Genomic DNA, 25,530 nt, shown 5'->3' on the forward strand with positions numbered 1-25,530 from the left:
GTCCCACCACAAGATCCTATGGTACTAGCACTCGAGAGGGAGAATAAAAAACACAAAGGTAAACTGAGGGGGTGTTGCTCGACGTGCAGTATAGGGCAGAGGTGTACCAGACCCGATAAAATTTACCAGGTACCAGAACAGGATCTGAACGACATTTTTAAGCCTCCCCCTCAGCTGCAGGAACAGGATGAGGACTCGGATGCAGCTTATACTTCTCAGCAAGTTATAGAGTCTATTTTCCACACGTCAATCTCACCTCTTTCCGGGGTGTAAACCTGACTCGCACCTTGTAGCGCTGTCCTGGAGTCAGGGTCCTGGCCAAGGGCAGCACCTGGAAGACACAGCGCTTGTTCTTCCACTGCCTCAGCAGCTTTTGTTTAAGGTACAGTGGCAAATACTTGTCCACCTGGGCACAGGAAGGAACCTTGTGAGGTCTCTTTGGTCTGTGAGGACAGACCCTCAAGTGCCCACAGTGCTCTGAGACACCGTCACGGCGCCAAGAGCACCCACATCCAGACCAGATGTGGCCACTGCAGCCTAGAACTGGAGGGAAAACCTGTGGGCAGGGCAGGCAGACGGGCAGGCACCGTCCTTGGAGGAGGACGAATGGGTGAAGGTGGCAGAGAAGTGAAACATCAGCTGCTCAACAAGTCCAGGTGAACCAGCCTTGCTGCATACCCTCCAGTCTCCCTCCCACGAGCCGTCCCCACGCGGTGAGGCACCCACAGCGGCAGAAAAGGCACGAGAGGCACAGAAAACCCAACCGAGAAGTTACGTGTCCCGCGTCGTCTCTTCCTCCCCTTCACAACAGGCTCATTCATGGTGATGGAACAGGGGACCTGGAGTTGGTTGTGGGGCTTGATGGTTTCTTCCTGACACTGTCCACACTGGACAGCAGCAAACTCCAGTCTGTCCCTGGACACGCAGATGGATGGCTCAGCCACACTGGCACGGAGGCGGATGGGAAATGTGGGGCCTTCTTCTGCCTAGTGAGGGGCAGAGCATCCAGCTGAAGGTCCAGGCAACATCTGCTGCTGCCCCCAACCTGACAGCTGCCTCAAAAGGCCGTGCTGGCACAGGGAGGTGAGGAAGGATACAGTACCTTGATGGGCAGGACAACAGTCACTTCTCCCACCGGCAGGTTGGCACTCTGCGGGTCAAAGCGCACTTCAAAGGTCTCTGTCTCACAGAAGGGCAGGTTCTTCACGCAGCCCAGATCCACACTGAAACCTTGAAAGGGTGAAAATAAAGCAGCTGAGATACACCAGCATCGTGAAATTGGTCACAAGTATGTTCAGACCGTATGGGTGTCCACAGGACTGTCAGGCAGAAGGACCCTTTGTGTCTCCAGAGAAGACAGCCACTCCTTCTCTCTTGTCACCGCTCAAAGGGAAAGGAATTTCACAGCCTGAATTCAAGACCCGCAGGGTAAAACGGAAACCCATCAGCTGAGGAGCACCAGCAATTCCTTCACCAGGCCCCCAGGAAGGATGCGCAGATCTCTCCAAAGAACTTCCAGGGAAGATTCCCCTGTGCTGTGGTGCTGCTTGGAAGACAATTTAGAGGAGACACCTGACCACCCTTCACATGCAGCAAGTCACCATCTGATGGTCCTCAAGGACCTGTTTTGAAAGCCTGTTTTGACCTCAGAGGCTGTTGTCTCAAGAGAGGCTAAAGCAGCACTGTGCCATTACGAACTCTAAACAAAGCACTTCCAAAGCACCAAGGGTCCCGTCTGCTCCCAACACAAGCTCATGGAGCGCACAAAGACACTCAGGAGATGCTCCTGGTAGCCAAGAGCAGAAGATGCTGAGAGGTGACCAAGGTGATCAGCCCACGGAGCCCCCGCAATGAAGCGTCAGGGCAGCCCAGGTGGCTGCACACTGCGGGCCAGGAGAGTTCTGGCTGCAGAGCACCGAGCAGGGGGAGGAAGGAAGAGAAAATGATGCAAAAGAGCACTCAAAACCCTTCCCCGTGGCCCCAGCTCATCTGTCAGAGACAGGTCCTTCAAGCCCGCGGGAAGTCTCTCCAGCATGGGTTACCGGTGCCACACAGAGCCCGTCCGTCGGCGCAGAAGGACGCGGGGAGCTGCCCGGGGTTGGTGATCTTCACGACGTGCGTGTGGATGTCACCAAGAACGACGTGGCCAAAGTCCAGGATGTACTCGGGCAGCTCCACTCTGGAAGGAGAAGCAAGGACAGTCCTTAAGGTGGAGGAGGATGCAAACAAAGCAGGTGCTTCTGTAGTCACTGCTGGAGAAACTCCAGCCCATGAAGCCCAAGGTCTGATCTTCTGCTAAGAAGACTTTGGTACGTCACGGGGCACCCAGGTCCAAGCTTTTATCAGCTACTAACAGGTTCTTAGAATAAAATGAGTTTAAACAGACACTGGGCACAACTCCTCTGCTGTGAAAAGCCACTGGAAAAAAGTCCTCAGGCTGCTCACTGGTAGCACGTCCAAACTGTCAGGATCAACCCCCTTCTCAAGTCCCCAGCTATTCCCAGAGACAAGGAGCTCCCAGGAGCAGGGGCGCACCACTGTGCGCTACCATCAGAGCACAGGGGCCCTACTAACTTGAGAAGCCTCCGACGAGCACACTGGTCAAAGGCAGCGTCCTCCAGGGAACCGGAGGAGAGAGCTTTCTGCTGCTCCAGGGCGTGCTGCTCTATCAGCATGTTCTCCATCTCCATCTGCACCCCAACGTCCAGCTGAGGAAAACAAAGACAGTGGCTGGTTAGCAAAGGGAAGTTAATCCCACCCTGCTCTTGGTAAGAAGCAGGAACAAGTCCTTCACTCTGAGGGTGGTGAGACCCTGGCACAGCTTGCCCAAGGAGGTGGTGGAGGCTTCATGCCTGAAGACATTCAAGGATGAAGCTTTGAGCAACCTGATTTACTTAAAGGTGTCCCTACTCGCTGCAGGGGGTAGATGGCCTCTGGATGTCCTGGCCAATACAGTCTATGATGGGGTCCTTCTGTCCAGCTGCTCAGAATCTGCCAGGACCATATCTGAAGGGAGATGAACTCCAGCACCTTCGCCTGCTCAGCCACCCTTATGCAAGCTGATCTGACCAAACAAGTCAAGGACCTGCCAGAGCTCCAAGTAGCTGCCTGTCCCCAGCCGCTGCCAGGGCAGCTCAGACAAAAGCTCTCTCCATGAGGGAACCACATCAGCGCTGACAGCTCTTGGAGACACATCTCAGTTGCTTGAGCACAGTCTTCAGGACCTCCCACTCGGGCACTCAGGAAGCTCAGGCACCCACGGGAAGGACCACTACCAGAGGAGCCCCATGTTTGTGGCCAGCCCAGGGGAGCCAGCTGCAGCGTGCAAGGGGGACAAGTGACACAGAGAGAGGGTGGCCCCTGCCAAACAGGGCAGCAGCCGGTCTCACCACAGTGCCAGAGTCATCCATGGGTGGCTTGCTGGCCGTGGCCTCCCCGACAACCACCGCGTCGTCTCTCTGGCTGTCTCCTCCAAGCTTTTCTATTGCCTCTTTGAGGATGTGCTCATAGTTCTCATTTCCTGAAGGAAGAAAACAGCCACAAATAGAAGTGTGGGCGCAGCGGCGTCCCCGTTAAAGCTGGGAAGCTCCACACCCCCAGCGTTGGCCCTTCCCACAAACACATTCCTCCAGCAACGCATGGAAAGAGGATGCTGCTTTTCTTCTATGTTCTCTCCCACCCATCTTCCTCCACACAAGGGAGCATCTCATCCCCCCCACCCCTGCCCAAATCCCTGCCAGCCCACATTACAGCTTTCCCCAACACTGCTTTCTAGCTGTCCCCTTTATCCAGGCCACCAACAGATGACACTGGCCAGGATGGCTCTCTGGAGCAAAGCCCATGTGCTTCTAGAAAGCAACCAGAAGAACAACAGCCCTGAAACCTCCAGGCTTGGTGGAGGTGGGTGTGAACTGCCCTATGAGCATGATGACACAGGGGGGCAGAAAAAGACCCCCAGGGGACCTCCCCGAGAAGCAGTCAGACAGTGCTCACCTTTGATTCTCCTAGGAAGGTCCAAATAAATCCTGGGAAAATTCCCCTCTCCTTTCAGCCTGATCTCTTCTGGCTCCAGGTGACCCACTTGGATCTGGAAGGTCCTGCAGAAGACTCCAGGCACTCCCGGCAGGTGATAGACAGTGAGCACTTGCTCTCTGCCAGGTCCAATGTAACCCTGGAGGTGTGGAAGAAGAGGAGGGGAATTCAACCAGAGGGCTTGGCAGAGGGGTGGCTCAGACCACCGGTAAGCTGAGATGAGAAGGCACGTTGCAGGTTCTCACACAACACATCGCCTTCCAGCTTCCCTGCATCCAAAAGCTCAAGTCTCCTACACCGGGCTGTGGTTTGTCCTCCTGCCAACACTGCCCACCCTCTGCCAGACCCAAGCAGCAAAGAAAAGCCCTTCTGCCAGCTGCTGTGGAGGAGGAGCGGCGTGCCCAAACTCTCAGCAGGGCCAGCAGCTCCTGTCACGGCACTGCAGTGGCTCCCAGGCTGGTGTCCAAGAGCCCGACCTCTTACTCATGAGCCCAACCAACAGCTCCTGCCTGGGTGGTTACACCGAGGGTACATGGCACTATCTAGACTCACAGTGACCTGCAAACTTACACCCCTGGAAAAGCAGAGGCAGAGGCTCGGACGAGCTCCAGGGATGAAGGGGTTCCCCACAAATCCCCTCCTCACTGGGCTCCTAGAGAAGAGCTGTCTGAGCCTGGAGTTGGGCTCATGCCAAGCAGGTTGAGAGCCAATACAAACAGGTGGCAACACTGCTCAGGGGACAGGGCACAGCCACAGCTCTTCTCAGCTCACTGGGCTGGACCTTCAGCTCCCTGCTCCCCCCCACGCCGCAGGGAGAAGCTGCTGAGCAGGACACATCCTGCCTCTTGGTCCCCGGAGCCCCGGACTCCAGCTCCCAACACGGCATCTGCAAAAGCAAGTCCTGCCAAGCTGCTTGCACAGCAGCAACTGCCCAGGGCCAAGCAGAGCCGTGTCCTCTGGAGCAGTGTCACCCCTTGCAGGAGACTGGCACGAGGACATGTGAAAGCCATTTGGCCTCCTCTTCCCATTGCCAGGAGGGACACGGATAGGAATGCTGCTTCAGCTGAGGGATCCAGGCAGAACCCAGGCACTGGGACAGGGGATGCTACGAGCTGGAGGAGCGAGGGGCCGGCGCGAGTTCCGACACAGGAGCTGCGTGCCCAAGAGTGGGACTATTTACGTCCTTAGTGCTGACAGGAGGCAGGCAGGGACCTGGAGGAAGTCCTGTCCCACCACCCAACGCTGAGGGGAAGGAGACGCTCAGGAGACCTTGCACCATCCCGCTCCAGTGCCGCTACCAGCACAACTTCACCTGGTACAACTAGGACTCTGCTTGCCCAACCTTTTGTTCCTCCCCTATAACCCCCTCCTGGGCAGCCTGATGTGGAGCCAGCGTCAACCCCTCGTGCTACTCACGGTGCTGGGCAGGACCAGGGGCACGCCAGGCTGAGGACTGTCCGCGGTGGCCGTGCTGGGGCTCAGCACCACGTAGGTGAATCCCATCTTCCCGCTGTTCCGCAGGGTGACCTCTGATTTGGTGACTTCGGTAAACAGCTGGAGAGAAGACAGAGGGGCGGGAAACTGAGGACACACATCTGGATGTTGGCAATCTCCTCCTGCTGACACTGGGATGACAGCCGATGGACACAACGCAGGAGAGAGGCAGAGGAAGAGGAGGGACGGGCACCTGACTCTCCCAGGCCAACCTGAGGAACCCACGCAGGTATTTATGGCAGCGCGCAGAGGTGCAGCAACCACCACAAAAAGCTCAGTAATAAACTGGGGGATGCCCCACTGCTGGAAACATCTGGTCAGGCTGGATGAGGCTCTGAGCAACCTGACCTAGTGGAAGATGTCCCTGCTCAGTGAAGGTGGACAAGATGACCTCTAAGGTCCCTTCCAACCCAAACTGTTCTAGGATTTTAAGATACAAGTCCTCAGCACTTTAAGGCGTCATCTGACAGCCAGCTGAAACACAAAGGAGGACCATGGCTCCCACCAGGAAGCTTCTTCTGTTACCAGCCCCCTTGAGATGGGGGTGCTCAGTGGTCTGGACAGCAACCCTTAACTAGTGCCAAGGACCTTCTTGGCCGAGCCCCTATTCAGTCTCTGATCCATCTCCAGTGAGCTTAGTTCCCTCGGACTTCCCCCACTTCTCAAATTGATGGAGCCCTGGATGGAGCCCTGGATGGAGCAGAGCCTCTGCAAAGGCTCCAAGGAAATTCAGGACAGATCAAGGCAACCGCCCCATCCAGCATGGCCAGCCCACCGTGCTCTCAGTCACCATCCCTTGACCCACTTGTAGGGCATCACTTGTCTTTACGAGGGAGCCATGTACGTGCTGGGATGCCTGGATTCTGCTGGCACTGACAGAGAGGCACTAAGGAGGCATTTCAGAAGGAAAGGGATTTGCAGAGCTTCCAGGGACAGCAAACCAAGGACACGGGGCAAGACGTACAGGGCCAACAGCTGGCAATGTTGGGGGGGCTGACTGAAAAGAGGTAAAATGGGCATTGTTCTGGGACATTCTCTCACACGGTGACTGAAGCCCATGGTAACGTTGTTCCTGCTTCCTTTTGTTGGTCTATGGAGAGCACTGAAAGAGACCATCTCCTTGGACCCCAGGATCTGGGAGCGGATCTGCAGATGGATGTCTCAGGGCACATCTCCCTGGAGATCACCACCTGCCCTGGGAGCCAGAGTTCATTGAAGAGGAGGGATTCCCAGCTTCAGGAAGGGCAATGGAGATGACCATTAAAACCAGCTTGGACACAGGACCTGTCACCCCAAAGCTGCACCTCCAAGCCAAACAACCAAAAAAGCCAGTGAGAGTCCTGGACCTCGGTGGGCAGCCACCTGCCAGGGATGGTCTCAAGGATTCCTGCCAAGAGAAGCGCCTGGTACCTGCAGCCCGCAGTCCATCTCCGTGCTGTCCAGGAGGTAGTGGATGAGCGAGGCCTCCCCACGCAGCGCAACCTCATAGGTCGGGCCTCCCTCCACGCGGCACAGCGCCGTGACGCGGGCAATGATGTCTGCATGGCCAGAGAAGGTGACCCTGACCCGCTCGCTCTCGCCCGGCTGCAGCACGCCGTACAGCGGCAGGATGTGGAAAACCTGGAGGAAGGGGAAGAGACACTGAGACATCAGCTGTGGAAATGGGTGCAGGAGAGGAGGGAGCCACTGCCTGGAGCAAAGGACAGACATGGCTGGAGGGCCTCTTCCTCAAACCCAGTCTCATCCTGCAGCCACCCTGCTTAAAAGTGGGAAGACCATGGGGAAAATCTTCTCCCATACTCAGTAATGAATGTGTTAATTAATACTCCACGTTAGAGTAATTTGGGAGGTCTCTTGGCAGCCAGAAGCTCTCTCTGCTGCAGAACGGGCCTCCCACTGCCTCCAGAGGAACATCAGCGCACGTCCTTAGGGCCACCAGTGTGACCACGGAAGCGAGACAGGTTCCCACTCACCTCGTCCACCTCCATAGTGGGGAGCTCCAGACCGACAGATGACCTCAGCTGCTTGATGGTCACAGAGCTCTGAGACTCCACAGTGCTGTCTGGCTCCGCAGCACCCTCTGGCTCTGCAGCACCCTCTTGCTCCGCAGCACCCTCTGGTAGAGGCTGGAAAACAAGTGCCATGGGCTGCAGTAAGCAGCTGGTGGGGCTGAGCCAGACCACTCCGCTCGTGGCTCGACCACCTCATCAAGCCAGGAAGCAGCTGAGATGGGACCTGGGCGCAAGCCAAGTACAGGTATGTCCCTGCCAATGCTTGAGCATGGGTCCAAGCCCACCCGCAGATGAGACACGGGCTCCAACTGTACATCCTACACGCCAGCTTGCAGGAGGAAGCGGGGTACACCAGGCGCTCAGGGCTGGCAGAGACCCCAAGGGTTCCATTGTGCAGCCTGGTGCCAGCCTGGGCCTGTTCGCTGCTGCCCGAGGAACATGCCAGAAGCCTGATGCCTGGGACAGGGCAGCTTCTCTGTGACAAACCAGGAGTACAGCTGCAAGCCAAACTCCACCAACAGGAAAATAAGGACTTGGGAAGCGCTCGGCGCAACTCTCCTGTTCTGGGTGGTGCTTTGTTTCCTCTCCTGCACTCATCAGCTGAGGAGCTCAGCTGGGGGACTCTTTTCCACAGGCACCTTCCTGAAGAAGGCAGCCGAGATGGGTTCCTATCTTCCAGCAGTGAGGAGCTGGTGTTTAACCTCAGAGAAGCCACTGTCCAAAAGGAACCTTGGCCCTGGGCTTCTAACCCCCTGCTTATAGATGAGGGCTTTGTGGTTGCTCTGGAAGTTTAAGAGGTGAAGACATGCTTTGTGCTATGGCCTTGGCCTCAGCAGAATCTACTACAAAGATTTATGGGGCATCTCCCCAGGAGATAAGGTACTGGGGAGGGCAGAGTCTTCTCATCTTTCCATGCTTTTTGTGGTCTCTATGTTTCCAAACCCAGCAAAGCTTCACCTAGCACGTGTTCCCAAAGATCCTGACAGCACTTTCCTAGGCCTGTGGTGTCCCACAGAGGTTACATGTGCGTGCGTTACTCTGAGGGTGGGGAGGCCCTGGCACAGGGTGCCCAAGGGGCTGTGGAAGTCCCATCCCTGGCAGGGTTCAAGGCCAGGTTGGATGGGGCTTTGGGCAGCCTGGGCCAGCAAGGCTGTCCCTGCCCATGACAGAGGGTGGGATTTGATCTTTAGAGACCCTCCCAACCCAAAGGCTTCTGGGATTCCAACTTCTCCCTCCCCACAGGCCTGCATCCAGCCGCTGGCCCTGCTGCCAAGCCCACTCTCCGGGCAGCAGAAGGAAGGGTGGCATGAGCACGGGCCCTCTGCAGTAAGCTGGGGGAGGCAACGCTGGTGGGAGGTGTAGAAAATCACCTACCTCTGTTTCCAGGGTGTCATCTGCATCTGGTGGCTGTGGGACAGAATCCCCCACCCCTGCCAGGGCTTCAAGTGGTTCCTCCACACTCCCATTCCCGAGGATGCTCTCTGAAGGTGCTGGGCACTCCAGCTGAGCTCCCTCCTCCTTTGGTGGTTTGGCTTTTGTGAAAGAAGTTGGTGTTGGAGGAGTTAACCTGGAAAACAACAAAGCTTTGATGGTGGAGCTGCAGTGGGAAGGAGGGAGGGCAGCAGGAGCAGCTCCTTGGCAGGATCTGGCACCAAGCTGGGAGCTCAGCAGCTCCATAAGCCGGTCAGAGCAGGTCAGTGCTTGGGGACGATGCCAGTATAGCGGCGGTGCCGGCAGCCGGGTGCAAGGAGCAGCAGATGGGGACAGGGGTGAACACCTCACCGGGGTGGGGAGCGTGGCAGCAAAGGGAGACACACACGAACCCTGCAACAAGCCCAGACTGGAGGGCAAAGGGACAGAGCCAGGCAGCCATGGGCTGGTACAGACCCAGCAGCACCCTCCCAAAAGCACCTGCCACCCCAGACCCTGCCTTCCCCACCTGCAGAGCCACGGCAAGAAGTTCTGTGGCTCAGCCAGACATAGATGCAGAACATCTCCCCAAGAGTGACCCACAGCCGCGGGTCGGTACGAGCAAGCAGCGACGCTGGTGGTTTTTTGTACGTGTAACAAGGCAGGATGGAGCCAGAGCTGGAATGGAGCCGGGGCTGGGATGGGTTGGAGCCTCCAGCCTGCTGTGCCTCAACTGGACAGAGCCCAGCACTGCACGGGACACCCAGGTACCTCAGCTGCCTTCGGGCAGCCTGACTTCTTCTGGGTGAGAAGGGAGGTGCCTGTGCCAATGGGACACACGCACCGGGAGCGCCTGGAGACTCTCCAGCCACACACCAGTCTGGCCACCATTCTGTCCATCTCACCGTCACCAGCCCTGACGGTTGATTCCCTCCATGTCAGACCCCGTTAGTTTCATCTGATAATTTACAATACCAACAGTGCTTAACGTGGACCAGAAAAATAGATCTGACATGCTGCCCTTCTGCCGGGCTCTTAGTGAGCAATGTGAGGTGTTAATAGCTTGGAGACCGTCTTCATTTCCAGCTCTGCCACAAGGATCACATGGTGTCTCCTGAGGGACCCTGAGAGAGCACATTACCACTAAATTAACATGTGGAGCAGAAAAGGGAGCTGTCCTAAATGGCCGCAGCGCTAACGAGCCAGCAAAGGGGCAATGCCAAACCCTTTGGAGCAGAGGCTGCAATTAAAACTGCCCGGAGTCAACTTCTGACCTATGCAAGAGAGGCCACAGCGGGAAGAACCGCTCGAAAACGCCTTTAGAGATGCGCTACAGCTCAACTGAGAGATTGCTCTTGGGCTTGGAAAGCACAGGCCAGTACTGGGTGGCCCTGGTGCCCAGGGACGTGGGGACAAGTCCTCCTACTGACACCTACTGCTGCACCCAAAGCCGCAGCAGAACCCGCCGGAACACACAACACACAACGAGCGCCGGAACACACGCAACAGCCGCTGTGTGAATGCCATGGGCAGCAGAACACATGAGAACTCAGTTCAAGGTGGCACTTGCCTCAAGCCGTGGAAATCCCCACCTCAAGCTGTGGAGAAGCCCCACTCCCTGGGCACCTTCCCTGCCTGAAGCTGGGAGGTGCTTTTTCCACAAGGGAAAGTGAAAGGGATTTGTCGGATGCTACACAAACCATCTCAGGCTTTGCAAAGGACAAACGGGACAGCGGACGAAGAGCTTCAAGGAGAGGTGCACGTACCTCAGGTGCCTTGTGGAGTCGTCCATCAGGAACAGCCAGTGGTACTGGACGGGCAGCGGGCTGCAGTTGGTCATCTGGATGTGGCGCTCGTGTTCAGTGTCATTCAAGACGCAGCCAAAGTCCAAGGTTGTGGTCTGGATATGGAGATTTGGGAAGAAGACTTCTCCCCGAATGGTGACTTGCTCCTCGTGAGGGTGCTCAGGAAACTGTATCTTCAGAGTTTTCTCTGCTTCCCAACTATTCCAACCCTCTTCAAAAGCAGGGTTAAACCCGATGGAGAGATTAAGTTCCTTCCCGGTCCCCAGCTTTATGGGCTGCAAGAAGATGACGAGTATTAACCACTGGTGTGATGAAGTTCCGAGGTCTGGTGGCACAAAACGCCTCAGTGTTCAAAGTGCAACCCCAACGTGGGCTTCTTGCTTCAGCCTTCGTTTTCTTTACAACGTGCCCCTGACCGTGCAGCACAACTTTCTTCTCTGAGACTCTCAGGCTCACCCCCTTGTGCTCTGCACCCATAATGCAAGAGGGAAATAAATCCTGGCGTGCCCTGACTCTAGAGGAACCCCTTTGTCTTCACACTCAACATGAGCCCTAGGGCACTGTGCCCTCAGCCTGGAGAGGGCTCATCACCTGCATGGCAACGGTGGCCATGCTTCCAACATGTCTCTAGCAGAGCCCATGTCTGACACCTCCCACTGCCAGCAGCGCAGGTGACAAGCGCCTCGGCCTTCCCAAGGGCAGAGCTGCCCCCAAAGAGAGCAAGCAGCTCTTCAGGTCACCCAAGGAGGGCTTCCAAGAGACACCTTCACCTCACGGTTGGCCCACACCTAGGTTCCTGCTCCGAGTTGTCTTAGAGCCAGGAGGTATTTCCCCATTTGAGGTGGTCTTTTCTCTCCTTTTCAAACCTGATGCTGTTCATGCCAACTGACTGCCAATTCAAAGGAATAACCACCTCTCCTGGAGGGCTTCCCAACGGAAACGCACCCCCACCCCCCTCCCTCTTCAAACCCCACCAGCGGGAAGGTCTGGGGCTGCTCACCTGGTCTGGCAGGGGCTGCTGGGACGCACTGCAGACCCAGAAGGGTTGCTCTACCATCAGGACGATGCTGAGCGGCAGGGAGGAGGTGTTTTTTAAAGAGAGAGGCTTGTACTGAAGGCTCAGGACATCGCTGGGTTGCTAAAGACAAGGGGAAAAAACAGGGAGGGGGGTGCCTCACCGCCCTTCGGTGAAGTTAAGCAGTCCCATCTCTAAAAACACGGTCGCTTTGCTCACAGACCACCTCACGGGGGGGGTTGGGGGGTGAGGAGGGCGCTTGGCATCGCTCGGCCACAGCGACCTGCTCTCCCGCCCCAGTCCCTACACAGGAGGATGGCTGTGAGAGGCCCATGCTGTTCTTGTGGGTCCCACACACCTGGCCATGGGCTCAGCAGCTTGATTCTGCCTCCAGCTCAACACAGGCAAAATAGAGCTGGAGAGATGGACCCAACCCCACAGGGGAGAAATGATGATCTCAGTGTTGATGGCAATAGCTTGGTCCTGCTCAAACCAATGGCAAAGCCCTGAGGACTTGGAGAAGATGTTTAACTTCCTTCCCTGAAGGCCATCACACCCCTCCGTGGGCTTTCAGTCCTCAGCCATGCTACTAAACACCAGGACCCAACCCAGAGACCTACCTTCTCCACCCGGAAAGACATTGCTCTGGGCGACACTTGCAGGGTGGGAGCAATGAACTCGCACGTGACAGCCACTTGCATTATCCGTCTCTTCCCAAACTGGTTCCCCACGATGGCATGACACACCAGCCGCTCCTTCACTACCTGTGGGCAAGAGTCACACGTCACCCACCAAGTGCCAGCAGGGAGCCCAGAAAACACCATGGAATTTGCAAGCCGTGGACACAGAAGGAATTTGATAGCCTGGATAAACCCATGCCATGGGATCTTGGCCATCAACCCTCCACAACTATTACACTGCCATAAAGCTACAGTCACTGGTCTCCTTGCTAGTCCTCTCTTCATGCTCCATCCTACTTATTCTGCTCTCCCAAAATCCTTAGTGCTACACCCCAACGTCCACAAAAGGCACCCACAAAGTCAGGTGGAACTGGAATAATCCCCCCCCTCCCGCAAACTGTTATCGCCACGATGTGCCCTGCTGCTCAGCATGATCATCATGCTGAAAAACATCATCTAGGTCCAAGCCGCTGCCATGGGCAGGGACACCCTCCCTAGACCAGGCAGGCCAAAGCCCCATCCAACCTGGCCTTGAACCCTGCCAGGGATCCAGGGGCTTACACAGCCTTGCTGGGTAACCCATTCCCTTGATTTCTCATGGTTCTACTTCCCCAGGTTCCTCCCCCTCCACTCTTCACAAGAATCACAAGAATCTCAAGGTTGGAAGAGACCTTTGAAGATCATCGAGTCCAACCATTCCCATCCTATGCTAAACCATATCCCTAAGTACCTCATCTACCCTTTTTTTGAACACATCCAGGGATGGTGACTCAACCACCTCCCTGGGCAGCCTGTTGCAGGCCCTGACAACTCTTTCAGTAAAAAATTTTTTTCTAATATCCAATCTAAACCTGCCCTGGCACAGCTTCATGTCATTTCCCCTTGTTCTATCTTCTGTCACCTGGCTGAAGAGACCATCGCACACCTCTCTACAACCTCCCTTCAGGTAGTTGTAGGTGGTGATAAGGTCTCCCCTCAGCCTCCTCTTCTCCAGGCTAAACATCCCCAGCTCCCTCAGCCGTTCCTCGTATGATTTGCCCTCCAGCCCCTTCACTAGCCTGGTTGCCCTTCTCTGCACTCTTCCCCCTCTGGTACAGCTCCACAAGCCAACTCCTCTCGGGAGCCTACAGCCTTCACAACTCTTGGGTTGTACGTGCACCGCAGGGAGTTGGGCTTCTGACCAACCTCAAGAGTACCAACTTCTCAAGACCCAAAGCTACATCTGCTCCCCATGCTCTTGCCTCACAGGTGCCCTTCACAGGGCTTCCCAGTGCCCTTCTCAAGATTTCCAAGCAAGACACCCTCTCCAATGCCCTAAGCATTTTAGTTTCTTTCTTGGACCTTTTTCTCCACCTCAGCAAAACCTCGGGACTCACAACTGCACGGGGACAGTCCCACCGCAACCAACTGAGCCGGGAATCACATCTTGGAGCCTCCGCCGAGGCAACCCTTTCAAAACACCTTTCAAAACACAGCAGGAGCTTCATGCAGATTTATTCCACCTTCGCCTAAACATCTGTGCCCAGTGGGCCTGGAGCAAGGGAATGCGCCCCAGGCTTAGCTGGCAGCTCCTCTGCAGAGCTTCCCCTGGAAAGAAGGGGCCAGGAAGAAGACGACACAGCGATTCCGCTGAGCTACCCCCGCTCTGAGCTGCCATCCAAGGGCGCTGCCGGACCTGATCGCCCTTGGGACACGGGGCCGGCCAAGAGCCTGGGGTGAGCTGTTCTGGGAATACTGATACAAGTGAAACTGTCAATTCTAATGATCCCTGGGAGCAGCTTCCCCCATGGAGAACATCACTCCCACCATTCTGGCTGCTGCGCTGGGCTCGTTTTTCTCCTCCAGGACTGGGCTCTAAGCAAGCCCTCTGGCCATGTTTGTCTGCAGAGGGAAAAAAAACGCTGCTCCCAGACGCTCCCCTCCCTTCCCAGGGCCTTTGTTTTACTCCCTGCTTCCCCCAGAGAAATTACCTCGCGGTTTCTCAATCCACTCCCTGCCTCTGCTCCTAGGCTAAGCCTAACTTATTTTCTCTGCCCTTCCTTCCCTGTAACCCACTGTTTGCCCCTGTTCCTTCAGCCCCTATTTTGGTATGGGCAAGTTGGCTTGATGGTAGCTATAGAAACACCCCAAAAAAACCCCTTGGGAACTGATGGTGGCCAGCAAGGAGTGCAACTGGTGCTGACATGGTCACTCGGGGCGTTGAGATATTTTCTTGAACGCACTTGTTCATCTTCCCAGGGAGAAGTCAAGGGGATGCAGGAGAAGCCCCAGTGGAGGTGATGCGATGGGGAAAGCTCAGCACCCGGGGGGGAACCTCACCTGAGGAGTGCTGGAGGAGCCTTCCAGAGTCATCTCCACAGTCTGGCCTGGCATCAGCTCCACTGTCAGGGGTTGAATCTTAAACACGGGACTGGCAGGTCTGGAGGTCTTGGAGGAACCTTTGCCCTTGGTTTGGATGGCAGGGAGACAATCACGACGGGGAGATGGGGGGGAACCTTCCATTCTCCAATAGAGCCGATGGATGCGTCGTCCTGCGTTCGTTATCTTGAAGCGGTAACAACAGGGACGTAGGCTAGAAGAGAAGCAGAGATGGAAAATGGCTCAGGAACTGCCTCTTCCCAGCACCCACCTGGCTTCAGTGCCCCGCTGGCCTTATCTGACCACTCACCCAGCAACAAATCCACCTCCAAAACCACTGACCCAGCTCAAAGTTACACCAAGAGCCAGACCCTGGCTGCCCCTAAGTTCATCAGCATCCAGCAGCCGGTCTGTTTGCACAGACCAACCCACCCAACCTCAGGAGACTTCTCCTCCATTCAGGGCCGGTCCTGCAGCCACCATGGCTGCTCCGTGCTGTGGCAGCTGGCGGAAGAGACAGAAAGGAAAACAGGCAGGAGAAGGGAGGAAAGAGTATCTACATCTGATAGAGAGCAGCCTGGCAGGGGAGAGGAGAGAGACAGCAAGCTCAGAGATGATACAGGGCAAAGACAAATTCTGCTGCTCCTCCCGGACTCCCTGGGGCAGAAGGGAAACCAAACAGCGCTGGTAACTTAGTCAAGGAGTTGCTAACAAGCTACTGCCAAGTTTCTCTGCCGCTGCCAGACGATACTCCACAGCCAGTGAAGAAGCCAGCAAGGCTACTGCAAAAAGTACTGTGTACTGTGTTTCTACTTGTAACGTCACGTTTCCCAGCTGGAGGCTTCCAGAACCTGCTGTTTTCTTCCAAATCTTTACTCCATCAAGCCAGAAAATACATGGATTCTGACCCAGGGCAAGTCGGGAACCATTTCCCAACTGGTGTCTGGCTCAGTGGCTTTCTGAGGGAATCTAACAACTTGAAAACCGCCCAGAAAACATTTCTAAAGGAGTTCCTGGGGCTTCAGTGGCAGCGAGCCAGGACTTGGAGTGCTGGAGGAGAACCGGCCCCAAGGATTTCAGCAGAACTCCTCCTTGCTGGGCCCACAGTAGAGCCCGGAGCAGACAGATAACTTACCTGAAGTGGGGGCCCAAGTTGAGCTCTGGAGCAAGTTTGTCCACGACGATGGTGGTGCCAATGCCGAAAGCCCGGATCAGGACATTGTAGCTGTGGCTGTTCTCTATGGACACGATCACCTTGTCCTTGAATTGTTCAATGTCATCCAAGTTTGCTATAACAGTCACAGCCACCTTGGTCTCGGGGGGGATCACTCCTTTACTGGGCTCAATCCTGCAGCGCGAGCGTTTGCCAGCCTGTAAGACACGGCAGACGCTAAGTGAGCACAGACACTACAGACCCTGCTCTCTTCTGGGGTGCAGGAGAAAGGACTAAAGACATGAGGGTAAATACATAAAGGCTTCGTTTCCCTAAATCCAAGCGTCTGGAAACAGCAACTATGCTGGAGCTTGTATTGCACCCTCCTTTAACAGACCCACTTCTTTAACCCTGTTTTGCCCAGCCCAAGGGATGCTCATCCTCGGGAAAAGCTTTATTCCCCTCCAGCCTCCCCTAGGGAGAGCACACCAAGGCAAGCTGCATCTCTCCTGGCTTCCCCACAGACGGGTTTGCACAAAGCCTCAAGGCCAGGACTGCTCAAACCCCACTGCAGCAGCCACGCAGCCAGGGGATATGGCCGAGAGCCTGAAGGATAAACTCTGCCAAACGGGTTGAGCAAAATCCTGATGCCCAAAGTCTTCTTTCCCCAAGAGTTGGGCAGTGCTTCCCAACAGCCCCCCAGGACTGAAGCACTCCGTTCCCACTGATCATCAGCCGCAGTGAGGTGTCCTGGCGCTCTCTGCTTCGGGAAATCCAGCTCTGAATGTTTACAGAGGGGCAGTGAAGAAACAAGCAGGAAGAAACCTGCCAGCTGTGCCCTGTGGGCACGGCCCCAGCTTCCTCTCTCTTCCTCTCGTTTTTTCCAGATTGCCCTTTACAGATGGGGCGAACAGGGCACTGGACCCCCCAGTCCTTCTAAAGCCACATTCACAGGGAGCAAGCTGGCAGCAGAGCAATGGTCTCCATCACCAGGAGGAGCTTGAAACAGACGCAGAGAGAGCAGGGAGATGATCGGGAAACCCGTGCTCCTTTCAGGAGAAAAAAGGCTACGGGCTTCTCTTCATCTCAGAGCTCCAAATACACAGCTCAGAGCAAAACACCTCCCACAATGTAAAGCCAGAACTTGTGAAAAGGACCTGGCATCAATTTCTGCTCAACCATCCAGGAAAACTCCCTGCCTCAGTGAGGGGTACCCCAGTGCTGGGCTTCTCGTGCTGCGCTGCGGTGGAATACCTTGCTGCTCTCTCAGATAGCAACATGGAAACATCACGTACAAAAATCAAGTCCCAGGCTGCTATGGAGCCATCATTTCTGTTGGGAAATATCCCCACAGATACTTACCACCTCTGCCCGGAAGGATGCAGGGATAACACTCTGGTTGCAGAGGTAGAGAGTGCGAGAAGCGTCTGCCAGAACTTGGATATCGCCAAAATCAATCTTGCTGGGATACACATGGACAACTGGTCCCTCTCCAACGGCCTTCAAGCTGATGGCCTGCTCCAGGTAGGGAAGATTAAAAAAACAAAGGCAAGGGAAAGTTTAAAGAAGAGATGGCTCTCAGGGCACCCCTAGACTGGAGGGTGATTACGGCTGTCGGTCGTTTGAGGTGTTGTAACACTGATGCAGAAGGCCTGGAGCAAGTGTGGGATCTACAGTGATCCCATCAGGAAGCCACAGGCCCCTGTTACTGGGGGATAAAGAAAACCAGCTCCCCACACTTGTATTTTCCCCCTTGCTCAGCTCTCCTTCCTCTACCCCATGCCTGCTCCTGCCCCTTTTCTTGCTCCCGCTCCTTTTCCCGCTGGATCTTGCCCCAAACTGTCCTCTAGGACTTCCAGACAGCCACACTTGGCCGGTAACTTCTTCCGCATCCCCCACAAAGCTGCCCCCTGAAAACCAGCGCGAGCCCCCAGCAAAGCAGGCTCTTGGCAGCAGAGATCACGTCCGTTGGCTGCCTCTCGGTGCTGCCTCTGGGCACTCCCAGTACTACAGGAACAAGAGATTCATTATTCATTCTGTCCCTCATGCAGGATTGCTTTTCTCTCCAGAGCCTGAGACCCTCCAAGTTTTCTTCTTGTAAAGGCCATGGTAGGAGGAGGAACACGGGTTCCTGTGCTGAGCCACCTTCTCACAGCGCTAAAAACCAGGGAACTTCATCTGCTCTGGTTGGACTTCACCAGTTCCGAATCATAGAACGGTCTGGCTTGGAAGGGACCTCAAGGACCAGAGAGCTCCAACACCCTGCCACAGGCAGGGCCAACAACCTCCATGCCTGGAGCTACACAAGGTTGCCCAGGGCCCCATCCAACACTCCCTTGAACACTCCCAAGGATGGGGCACCCACCCCTTCTCTGGGCAGCTCCTTCCAGGCCCTCACCACTCTCTCTGGAAAGAACTTCCCCCGATATCTCATCTAACCCTTCCCTCATTCAGTTTCACTCCATCCCCCTTGTCCTGCCAGTGTCTGCCCTTTGGAACAGCTGATTCCCTCCTGTTCCTCTGCTCCCTTCAGGGACAGGAAGGCTGCAATGAGGTCCCCTCAAAGCCTTCTCTTCTCCAGGCTGAACAAGCCCAGCTCCTAAGAACACTTCAACCTTTCAACAGAACCCGAACACACAGAACTCCCAGCACTGACAATCTCTGTGCGATTCACCGGAGGACACGGAGTGGGATTTAACCTCAGGACAAACCAGCCTCTGTGATGGAAAACCTTTAACGATGGCCCACTCGAGGAAAAGGCACTGACAGCTGTCAGAATCACTAGTCCAGTTCAGGCAGAAGGAGCAGCGTCTGTAAACACTCATCTCTTGACAGCGCACTGTGCAAGAGCCAAAAAACCCCCAACAAGCCACGTACCAAGGCTGGTACCTCAAAAATAGGAAGCTAAAGCTGTGTGATGATAGATGTTTCATCGCTCCGGGAGGAGGGAGGTAGGGAGAGCTGAGGTCTTACTGATGCTTGCCCAGAGCTGCCAGGAAGAAGGAGCTGGAGGGAAGAGCTGTGTCTCACCAGCTGCCTTGGCTTCCCGGTAGCAGTGGGGTGGAAGCAGCAAAGGCAGGGCAGAGCCCTCTGGAGGTGGACACAATAACATCTGGAAGATGCTCAGGCTAGCTGGTTTTAACAAGGGAACGTGCACTAACACAATGAATCCTCACCAAGGAGAAGGCTTATTAAAAAGCCAACGAAACTCTTCATCTGCTGTCTTCTTAAAGGGGGAAAGAAAAACCCTGTTCAACAGCGTGACGGGCAATGTGACACCCGTGAAAGGCGACAGGAGTTTTGCTCTGGGTAATACTGCTGCACGTACAAACCCCAGCACCACTCTGGCTTTGCTTCTGGGTACCATAACGTCACGGTAGATCCTTTAGGAAAGAAGAGCATCTGTCCCTGGCAGACAGCCGTGGTCCAAGTGACCACCAGTAACCCCAGGTCTGGGTTTTACCAGCTCCTTCCCACAGAGGATGACAGAATACGCCACAGCAAAGCTGGCACGCAGCCACTGCGAGCCCAACACCAAGCGACAGACACCCAGAGGGACTCAACGCAATGCAAGGTGCGGCCGCAGACTCGGTATCCGCGCTGACGGGGTGACTTCAGAGCCAGCTCGCGCTCTGCTCCATCGTGACGCACTGCAGCCACTCCCCCGGGGTCAGGCTGACGTCACAGGATCCCTATGGGGAGGATTTGCCACCAGTGCAGCATGTGCAAGTTGATGCTCTGCTAGCCCAGAAAACTTCAGATGAATCCACTACTCTGCTTAGACTATAGGAAACAGGGAGAATGCCGCCCCACGGCCAGAAACTCCCATCCCTGCGCTCAGTACACCCAGGGAAGCCTCTACCGGCGCTCGCGGCAAGGGAGCATAAATGCTGCATGTTAAAGACCGACTGCACGGGCTTGTGGAGCCACTCAACCCCCTGCCAGGGAGAGCTGGGATCCTCCAGCTGAAGCACAAGGAAAATGAAGATGACGTTCACTTCCAAAGGCAAATACTTTAGGCAAGGTGAAGCTTTGAACCCAGAAGCTGTTAGCTCAAGGAGAAAAGCTTTGCAAGGAACCTGCAGTTAAACAGCAGGCTGGTTCTAGAGGGCAGAAATCCCCCTTTTCCAGGGAAACACCACATCTACGCCCAAGCAACTGGTTTGTCCCACTTCAGGCTTGCCTGTCTCTCCTACCAGCACAGCCACAAAGGCCAGGCTTGAGATGTTCCCTGGCATCCAGGGATTGAGCAGCATTGTTTCCATCTGTTTTAATGACAGTTTCAATCCCCAGCCTGCTTTCAAAAGGCCAGCCTCCCTTTCGGGTACAGAAAGCTTAAGGTTCCTGTAGCATCCTACTTCATGCTCAGAGAGATGGCAAGACATCTTGAAACAGCCGCTTCCAAAGTTAATATCATTCTAAACTTAAATTTAATTAACTACATTTGTTCTAGATTTCAGCTAGATGAAGCCAGGACACTACACAAGGCATTCTCCTGCCTACATCTTGCTGTCACTGCTGCTGCTGTGCATGCCTGAACGCTAACAGCATCTTTCAGGAGGCTCCAGAAACATCGTCAGGAATGCTTCACCATTTCCAAGCCTGTGCTGGAAAAAGGAAGAGTCCCTGCCTTGCAGATGCCAGGGGTGTGGAGATGCACAGGGCTTTACGCAGAGATAAGACAGATACTTCTCGACGTGATGGGCCAAGCTCTCAGCGTGGTTTCTCACACAGGGTGTCCCAGTGCCCTCCTGAACAAAAGTTCCTGCTCTGAAGCAGCAGCTCCTGCTCACCTAATCACGCAGCAGAGTCTCAGCTCCAGGGACCATGCTGAGTTGCAGACTGCGCTCGTTATCCTGTCTCCCCTATCTATAATGATGTGCCACATCGGACTCTCAGACTGTCACCTGCCCAAGAAGTCCCACCAGCCTTCCTCTCCTCTAGACCTTGACTGTTGCTTGTACCACGAACCCCTTTCCTTGTCCACCCTGGCTGCGTACTGCAGCCCCGGGAAGGATCCCTGGAATTAGGAACCTCGAGGACTCACCAATGGGGATTTCTTGTTCCCAAGCACAGCGAGCACAGCAGAAGCAGACTGATGTCCCAACTTCTGGGCTTCCAGCACCAACGGGACCCTGACAGTGCTGTAAGGCTTGATGATCCCAGAGAACACGGGGCTGCAGTACAGCACAGCATCACCCTGCTTGTGCTTCTGTAAGAGACAGAATCAAACCCAAATTCAGAGCGACCTCCGAAGAAACCTGCACTCCTTAACATCTACCATTGGAACCCAGCTAGGAGAGCGGGATGGGCTTTGAATCCCAAGGGGGTCCAAAAGCTGCTGCACCCACAGGCATACACACCCTTGCCAGCAGCCTCCTCACAGCAGCTTTTCAACACCCTGCATAAAATCAACCTAAAGACTAGAATACAAACCTCTTCCCAAAGTCTATATGCGGGGGGGGGGGGGGGTGGGGGTGGTGCGGTTCTTCTACACCCAAAGGTCTGCTGAAAACAAGAACCCATCTGAATATAAACCAGCAAGGTCTTACCCCACCCCTTTGTTATTATTTTTCATCCCCTTAATAAACCCCTGGATAACTCTTGAGGGCAGATGCGATGCCAAACCTGAGGAAGGAGCCTGTAGCAGGCTGGAACGCGGCTCTTGTTCACCAGGGTCAGCGGCCGCTCGTACTGGAAGTTTAGGAAGCACCGGCCAAATGTCACAGTGGGGTCCCGCACTTCCAGCTCAGGAGCGATGCATCTAGGCAAAGAGATGTCCCAAAGGGAATTAGAGATACTGAGAGAACGTAGAATTTGTTTCCTCCTTGAATAGGGCACAGAGGAGCGGAACACATTTGTCACTGTCAGACAGACATGTATTACCCCGACAGCAATAAATCACCTTCAGCTTCCTGTATTCCCTTTGATTCCCACAGCAAGCCCTGAGCTCTGGAGGAACCTTCCCACCAAGGATTGGTGCAGTATGGCCCAGTATCTCAGCAGAAACTACTCCCTCCTCTCCAGAAAAGGGGCCTGAAGAGCCTCAACTGCTTGCTGTGGCGATGGAAGGTCCGAGCCAGCCCCTGCCTTACGCAGTGGGTGGTTGTTAAAAATAAAATCACAGCCCAGACACTGACCAGACGGCGGAAAAGCACCAGTGAGCTGCATCCTACTGGTAATGACACCGACACCCACAGCACAGCGGGATCCAGCCTGGCTGCAGCAGGGATGACTTCCAGCTTAAGTGTGAGAACATTCATGCTCAAAAGGACCAGAGGGAAGCAGCAAAACCTGAGCTCTCCTCAGCATCAAGGACTCTGTTTCTCCTTCGGAAGATCTTGCTGTTATTTTTCCTGCACCAGTCCTGCCCTAAGCCCCTTCCCCATTAGCACGTGCCTTTGTTAAGCCAGACAGACACCAGGCTGCTCCCCACATCCCAAAGGAACACTGTGCTTTGGTGGCAACACAGACACAGTTCCCCCACTGACTGCTTGCAGGAAGGAGGAGAGAGACAGCCCTTTGGAAGTCTGTTACACCTCACCCACCAAAGAAATAGGTCTATAATTAATCTAATTAATATAATTAGGAAAAGGCTGGGGGCTGTGCCTGTCTGGTGAGCACAGATGCTCCTCAACACTGGCTGCTTTCAAAGCCCTGCTTAACGAGCTCATTAAGTAATACTTCTCGTTTGGAGCTGGCCTTTGTGTGAGGGGAGGAGAGACGATGCACCAGGAGAGAGGACACGCCGCAAAGGAAAGCGCCGATACCTGGCTGTGAGGAGCAGCCCCAGCACCTCCTTGCCGACACCGTCCACATCCACCACCAGCGCCAGCTTGTACTTCTTCACGGTGTTGGAGCACAGGGTGACCTGGTGACAGAGAAGACCGTCAAAGACGTTCACCACCCCCAAAAACTATCGTTCCGTGTGTGGCGTCCCCTGATTCTCCTTCCATGGTAAGGAGAAGGATTTTCCCCTCATCCTTCTGCTGCTCCATGTGTAGAGCAGAGTCTGAGAGCAATAAAGGTCTCCTGACAGCATCTGCTTGGTTCAACACCCTGTGTGGTTAACAGGGTGTGTGTAAGCTGAATTAAAGCCTAATCAGACAACTGCTCTGCTCACCACTGTATTAAAATTAATCTCGGTTCTAATCTCAGCTACAACAGCGTAAATCCCGGGGCAATGCGCTGCCTCAAACCCAGCGAGTTCAGCTTTACAGCCAGGGCCAAATGCCAAGGGCCCCAGAAGTTGGGTGCAGGTCACACCTGGCAGAGCTGCTTCAGCCCCCCCTAGGGATGGTTGCAGTGAATGCAGCTCCTCTGCTCACTGGGAGAGGGAAAACAAGTCCGGGAAGAAAAGCAAACTGCTTTACACAAGGGCATCTCTCTAATGGCCACCCGCTGGCCTCATCCTTCCTCTGCCCACGGTTAAGCCAAAGCCACAGCTCCACGCAGCGCTCAAGCACACACGTGGCTTCCGCACCTGACCATAGGGCACAGGATGCTCAGCGGATGGTTCTGGAAACAAACCGATGCCCCTTCACAAACATCCCGGACCAACCCAGACAACAGAAGTGCATCTATCTGCCTCCCATCACTAAAGCCCCCCCGGACCCTCCCCACCAGTGAAGCTTCAGCTCCATCTGCTGAAGCACGGCCGGACGGATTCTCCCCACACCTTGATATTCCTGGATCCCAGGGCGCGGATGGTCCCGCTGCAAGGCTCGATGGTAAATTCAGCCGGCCTGATGGAACCTTCAACTCCCCATCTCCAGGGCTCAGGATCGTTGTTCAACAGCCAAGCAGCACTGGTAACGCTGGGCCCTCCCGAGCCGTCCCCGGGGATGCGAAGGTGGAAAGTCATGGGCACCAAGGAGGTGTTTTTGAGGCGACAGGACAAGGTGTGAGGGAAGCCTGGGGAAGAGACACACAGAGGGATTTATGCCCCCATTATCCCACCATTCCTGGGCTGAACAGCCTCTCACGGTAAAACTGCGCCTGGACTTTGGCTCTCTTCAATCTCAACTGCAGCTAATTGAGAAGCCCAGCAAGGAATTAATTGCCATGGAAGCTCTGTGCCAGGCTGGTGATGGAGATCCCTCCTTGGCAGCTCTGACGCCCAAAGCCATGAGTTTTTCTCTCTCAGCTGCCCCGACACCAGCACCGGTTACGTCTCACGTAAGAGTGAGCAGCCAGACAGAGCATTTACTCCCAGAATCGGATCCGTAAAACTCCCCATGAACACCCCCTATGGTTTGCAATACGGAAGAGCAGGTTAGCACCAAGGAGAAGCTGCAGTAAAAGCAGGGATGGATGAAATGGGGAGCTACAGCCCGATGCAAAGCCCTCTGATGCAGTTTTGTTAGCTGGAGCCTTACGGCATCTCCTGTTTCAGGGTGACCAGATGGAGCACGGGAAGGTTTGCAGCCCACTTGGCAGGAGCTGAGCCTGACACTGGCTGAGAAATCAGCAGAAGCCGTGTCTCACCTTCCCTAACGAACGGCGACGTCTCATTACTGCTCAAAAAGCTCTGACACCAGCTTTCCCTGCCGCACCAGTGGCATAACCCCACTCAGTGGGGATGTTCTGCAGAGGCAGGAGACCAGCCCAGGAGAAGACATCTGGTTTGGCTGGCCCATCTCGATAATGGCCCTTCCATCAATCCACAACTGATTTCCCATTAAAAACTTCACCTCATCTCAGTAAAAAGCCTTTTGTGAGGCAGAGATGGAGAACCAGAACCTGCATTTCAATGGAGCTCTGGATGCTCAGCCACCAGCGCTGCTGGCACAGCAGAACTGGGCTTTCGGGGTGGGGGCACACAGGGAAGGAGCTCTGTGCAGAGCTATGGCTTGGGCATATTATGGGGTAGGTGATAACAAGGTGCCCTCCCAGCACTAATTAACATTTCACACTAAGGCTCAGGGGACTGAATGGCTCCTGTCCTCCCAACATTTATCCAGAGCAGCTCCAGGCTGGTTCACAGCTCCATCACCCTTCTCCCCCTCCAACATCTCCCTTTTCCCCCAACCCCAGCGTCGCCCTTCTCCCCCTCCCAGGCACCGCCCTTCTTCCCCCCGCCAGCATCACCCTTTTTTCCCCATCTCCCATTCCCGGGGCATTTCAGGGACTGATACCCTCGCAGCCATTCTGCTGCCAAGGGTATCAGTCCTGCTTTTAACACCCTGAAGGCTGCTGCTGCAGAGGAACACACATTCTGGGTGCTCTGAGGTTCCAAGCGCCCCGTTTCGGTAACGCATGGACCTCTCGGCCCACGGTCCAAGCCCAGGGCGCACTCACCGAAGGAGACGTCACCGAAGCAGAGGGCAGGCACATCGAAGTGGAGCGTTGGTCCAATGACGCAGCCACTGTGAGGACAGACAGACAAGGCACTGGCTGAGTTAGAGAACTGCAGAGCTTTCAGCTCTCCCTGCTGCTCGGGCGGGTAAGAGCCGGTGTCAGAACCACGGCGGGTTTCAAACCAGCCCCTCACACCCTTGCCCTCATTCAAGGGGACAGGAGGTGGCCAGCAGCTATCAGATGGGGCTTAGGGCACAGTGTCAGGCAGGAT

At 55.2% G+C, this 25,530-nt stretch overlaps 2 protein-coding genes and 1 long non-coding RNA gene across 3 annotated transcripts in view; all 3 read right to left on the reverse strand.

Annotated features, from left to right (window-relative positions):
- Positions 1-936: 936 nt before the first annotated feature.
- On the reverse strand, positions 937-7,514 carry LOC311204836 (hydrocephalus-inducing protein-like; the record flags this gene model as incomplete). Its single annotated transcript, XM_084281179.1, has 9 exons — positions 937-945; positions 1,103-1,230; positions 2,043-2,179; positions 2,575-2,708; positions 3,390-3,520; positions 3,994-4,171; positions 5,449-5,586; positions 6,937-7,146; positions 7,500-7,514. 9 exons carry the CDS (start codon positions 7,512-7,514, stop codon positions 937-939), a joined length of 1,080 nt encoding a protein of 359 aa, XP_084137305.1.
- A 3,392-nt stretch (positions 7,515-10,906) lies between these two features.
- LOC311204835 lies at positions 10,907-12,491 on the reverse strand. Its single transcript, XR_014618122.1, has 3 exons — positions 12,389-12,491; positions 11,754-11,891; positions 10,907-11,028 (listed from the first exon to the last, which is right to left on the reverse strand). It is a non-coding gene; the product is annotated as an uncharacterized lncRNA (long non-coding RNA).
- Positions 12,492-14,005: 1,514 nt separating this feature from the next.
- Positions 14,006-25,530, reverse strand: part of LOC311204837 (nischarin-like) — a gene marked incomplete at both ends in the record, with an annotated part of 222,631 nt that continues 211,106 nt past the window's right edge. Inside the window, 5 exon segments of the mRNA XM_084281180.1 lie at positions 14,006-14,035; positions 14,768-15,020; positions 15,942-16,177; positions 17,322-17,474; positions 25,174-25,327. Coding sequence (XP_084137306.1) covers positions 14,006-14,035; positions 14,768-15,020; positions 15,942-16,177; positions 17,322-17,474; positions 25,174-25,327 — 826 coding nt within the window.

This window comes from Gallinula chloropus (assembly GCF_964237585.1).
Source record: "Gallinula chloropus genome assembly, contig: HAP1_SCAFFOLD_114, whole genome shotgun sequence".
NCBI lineage: Eukaryota > Metazoa > Chordata > Aves > Gruiformes > Rallidae > Gallinula > Gallinula chloropus.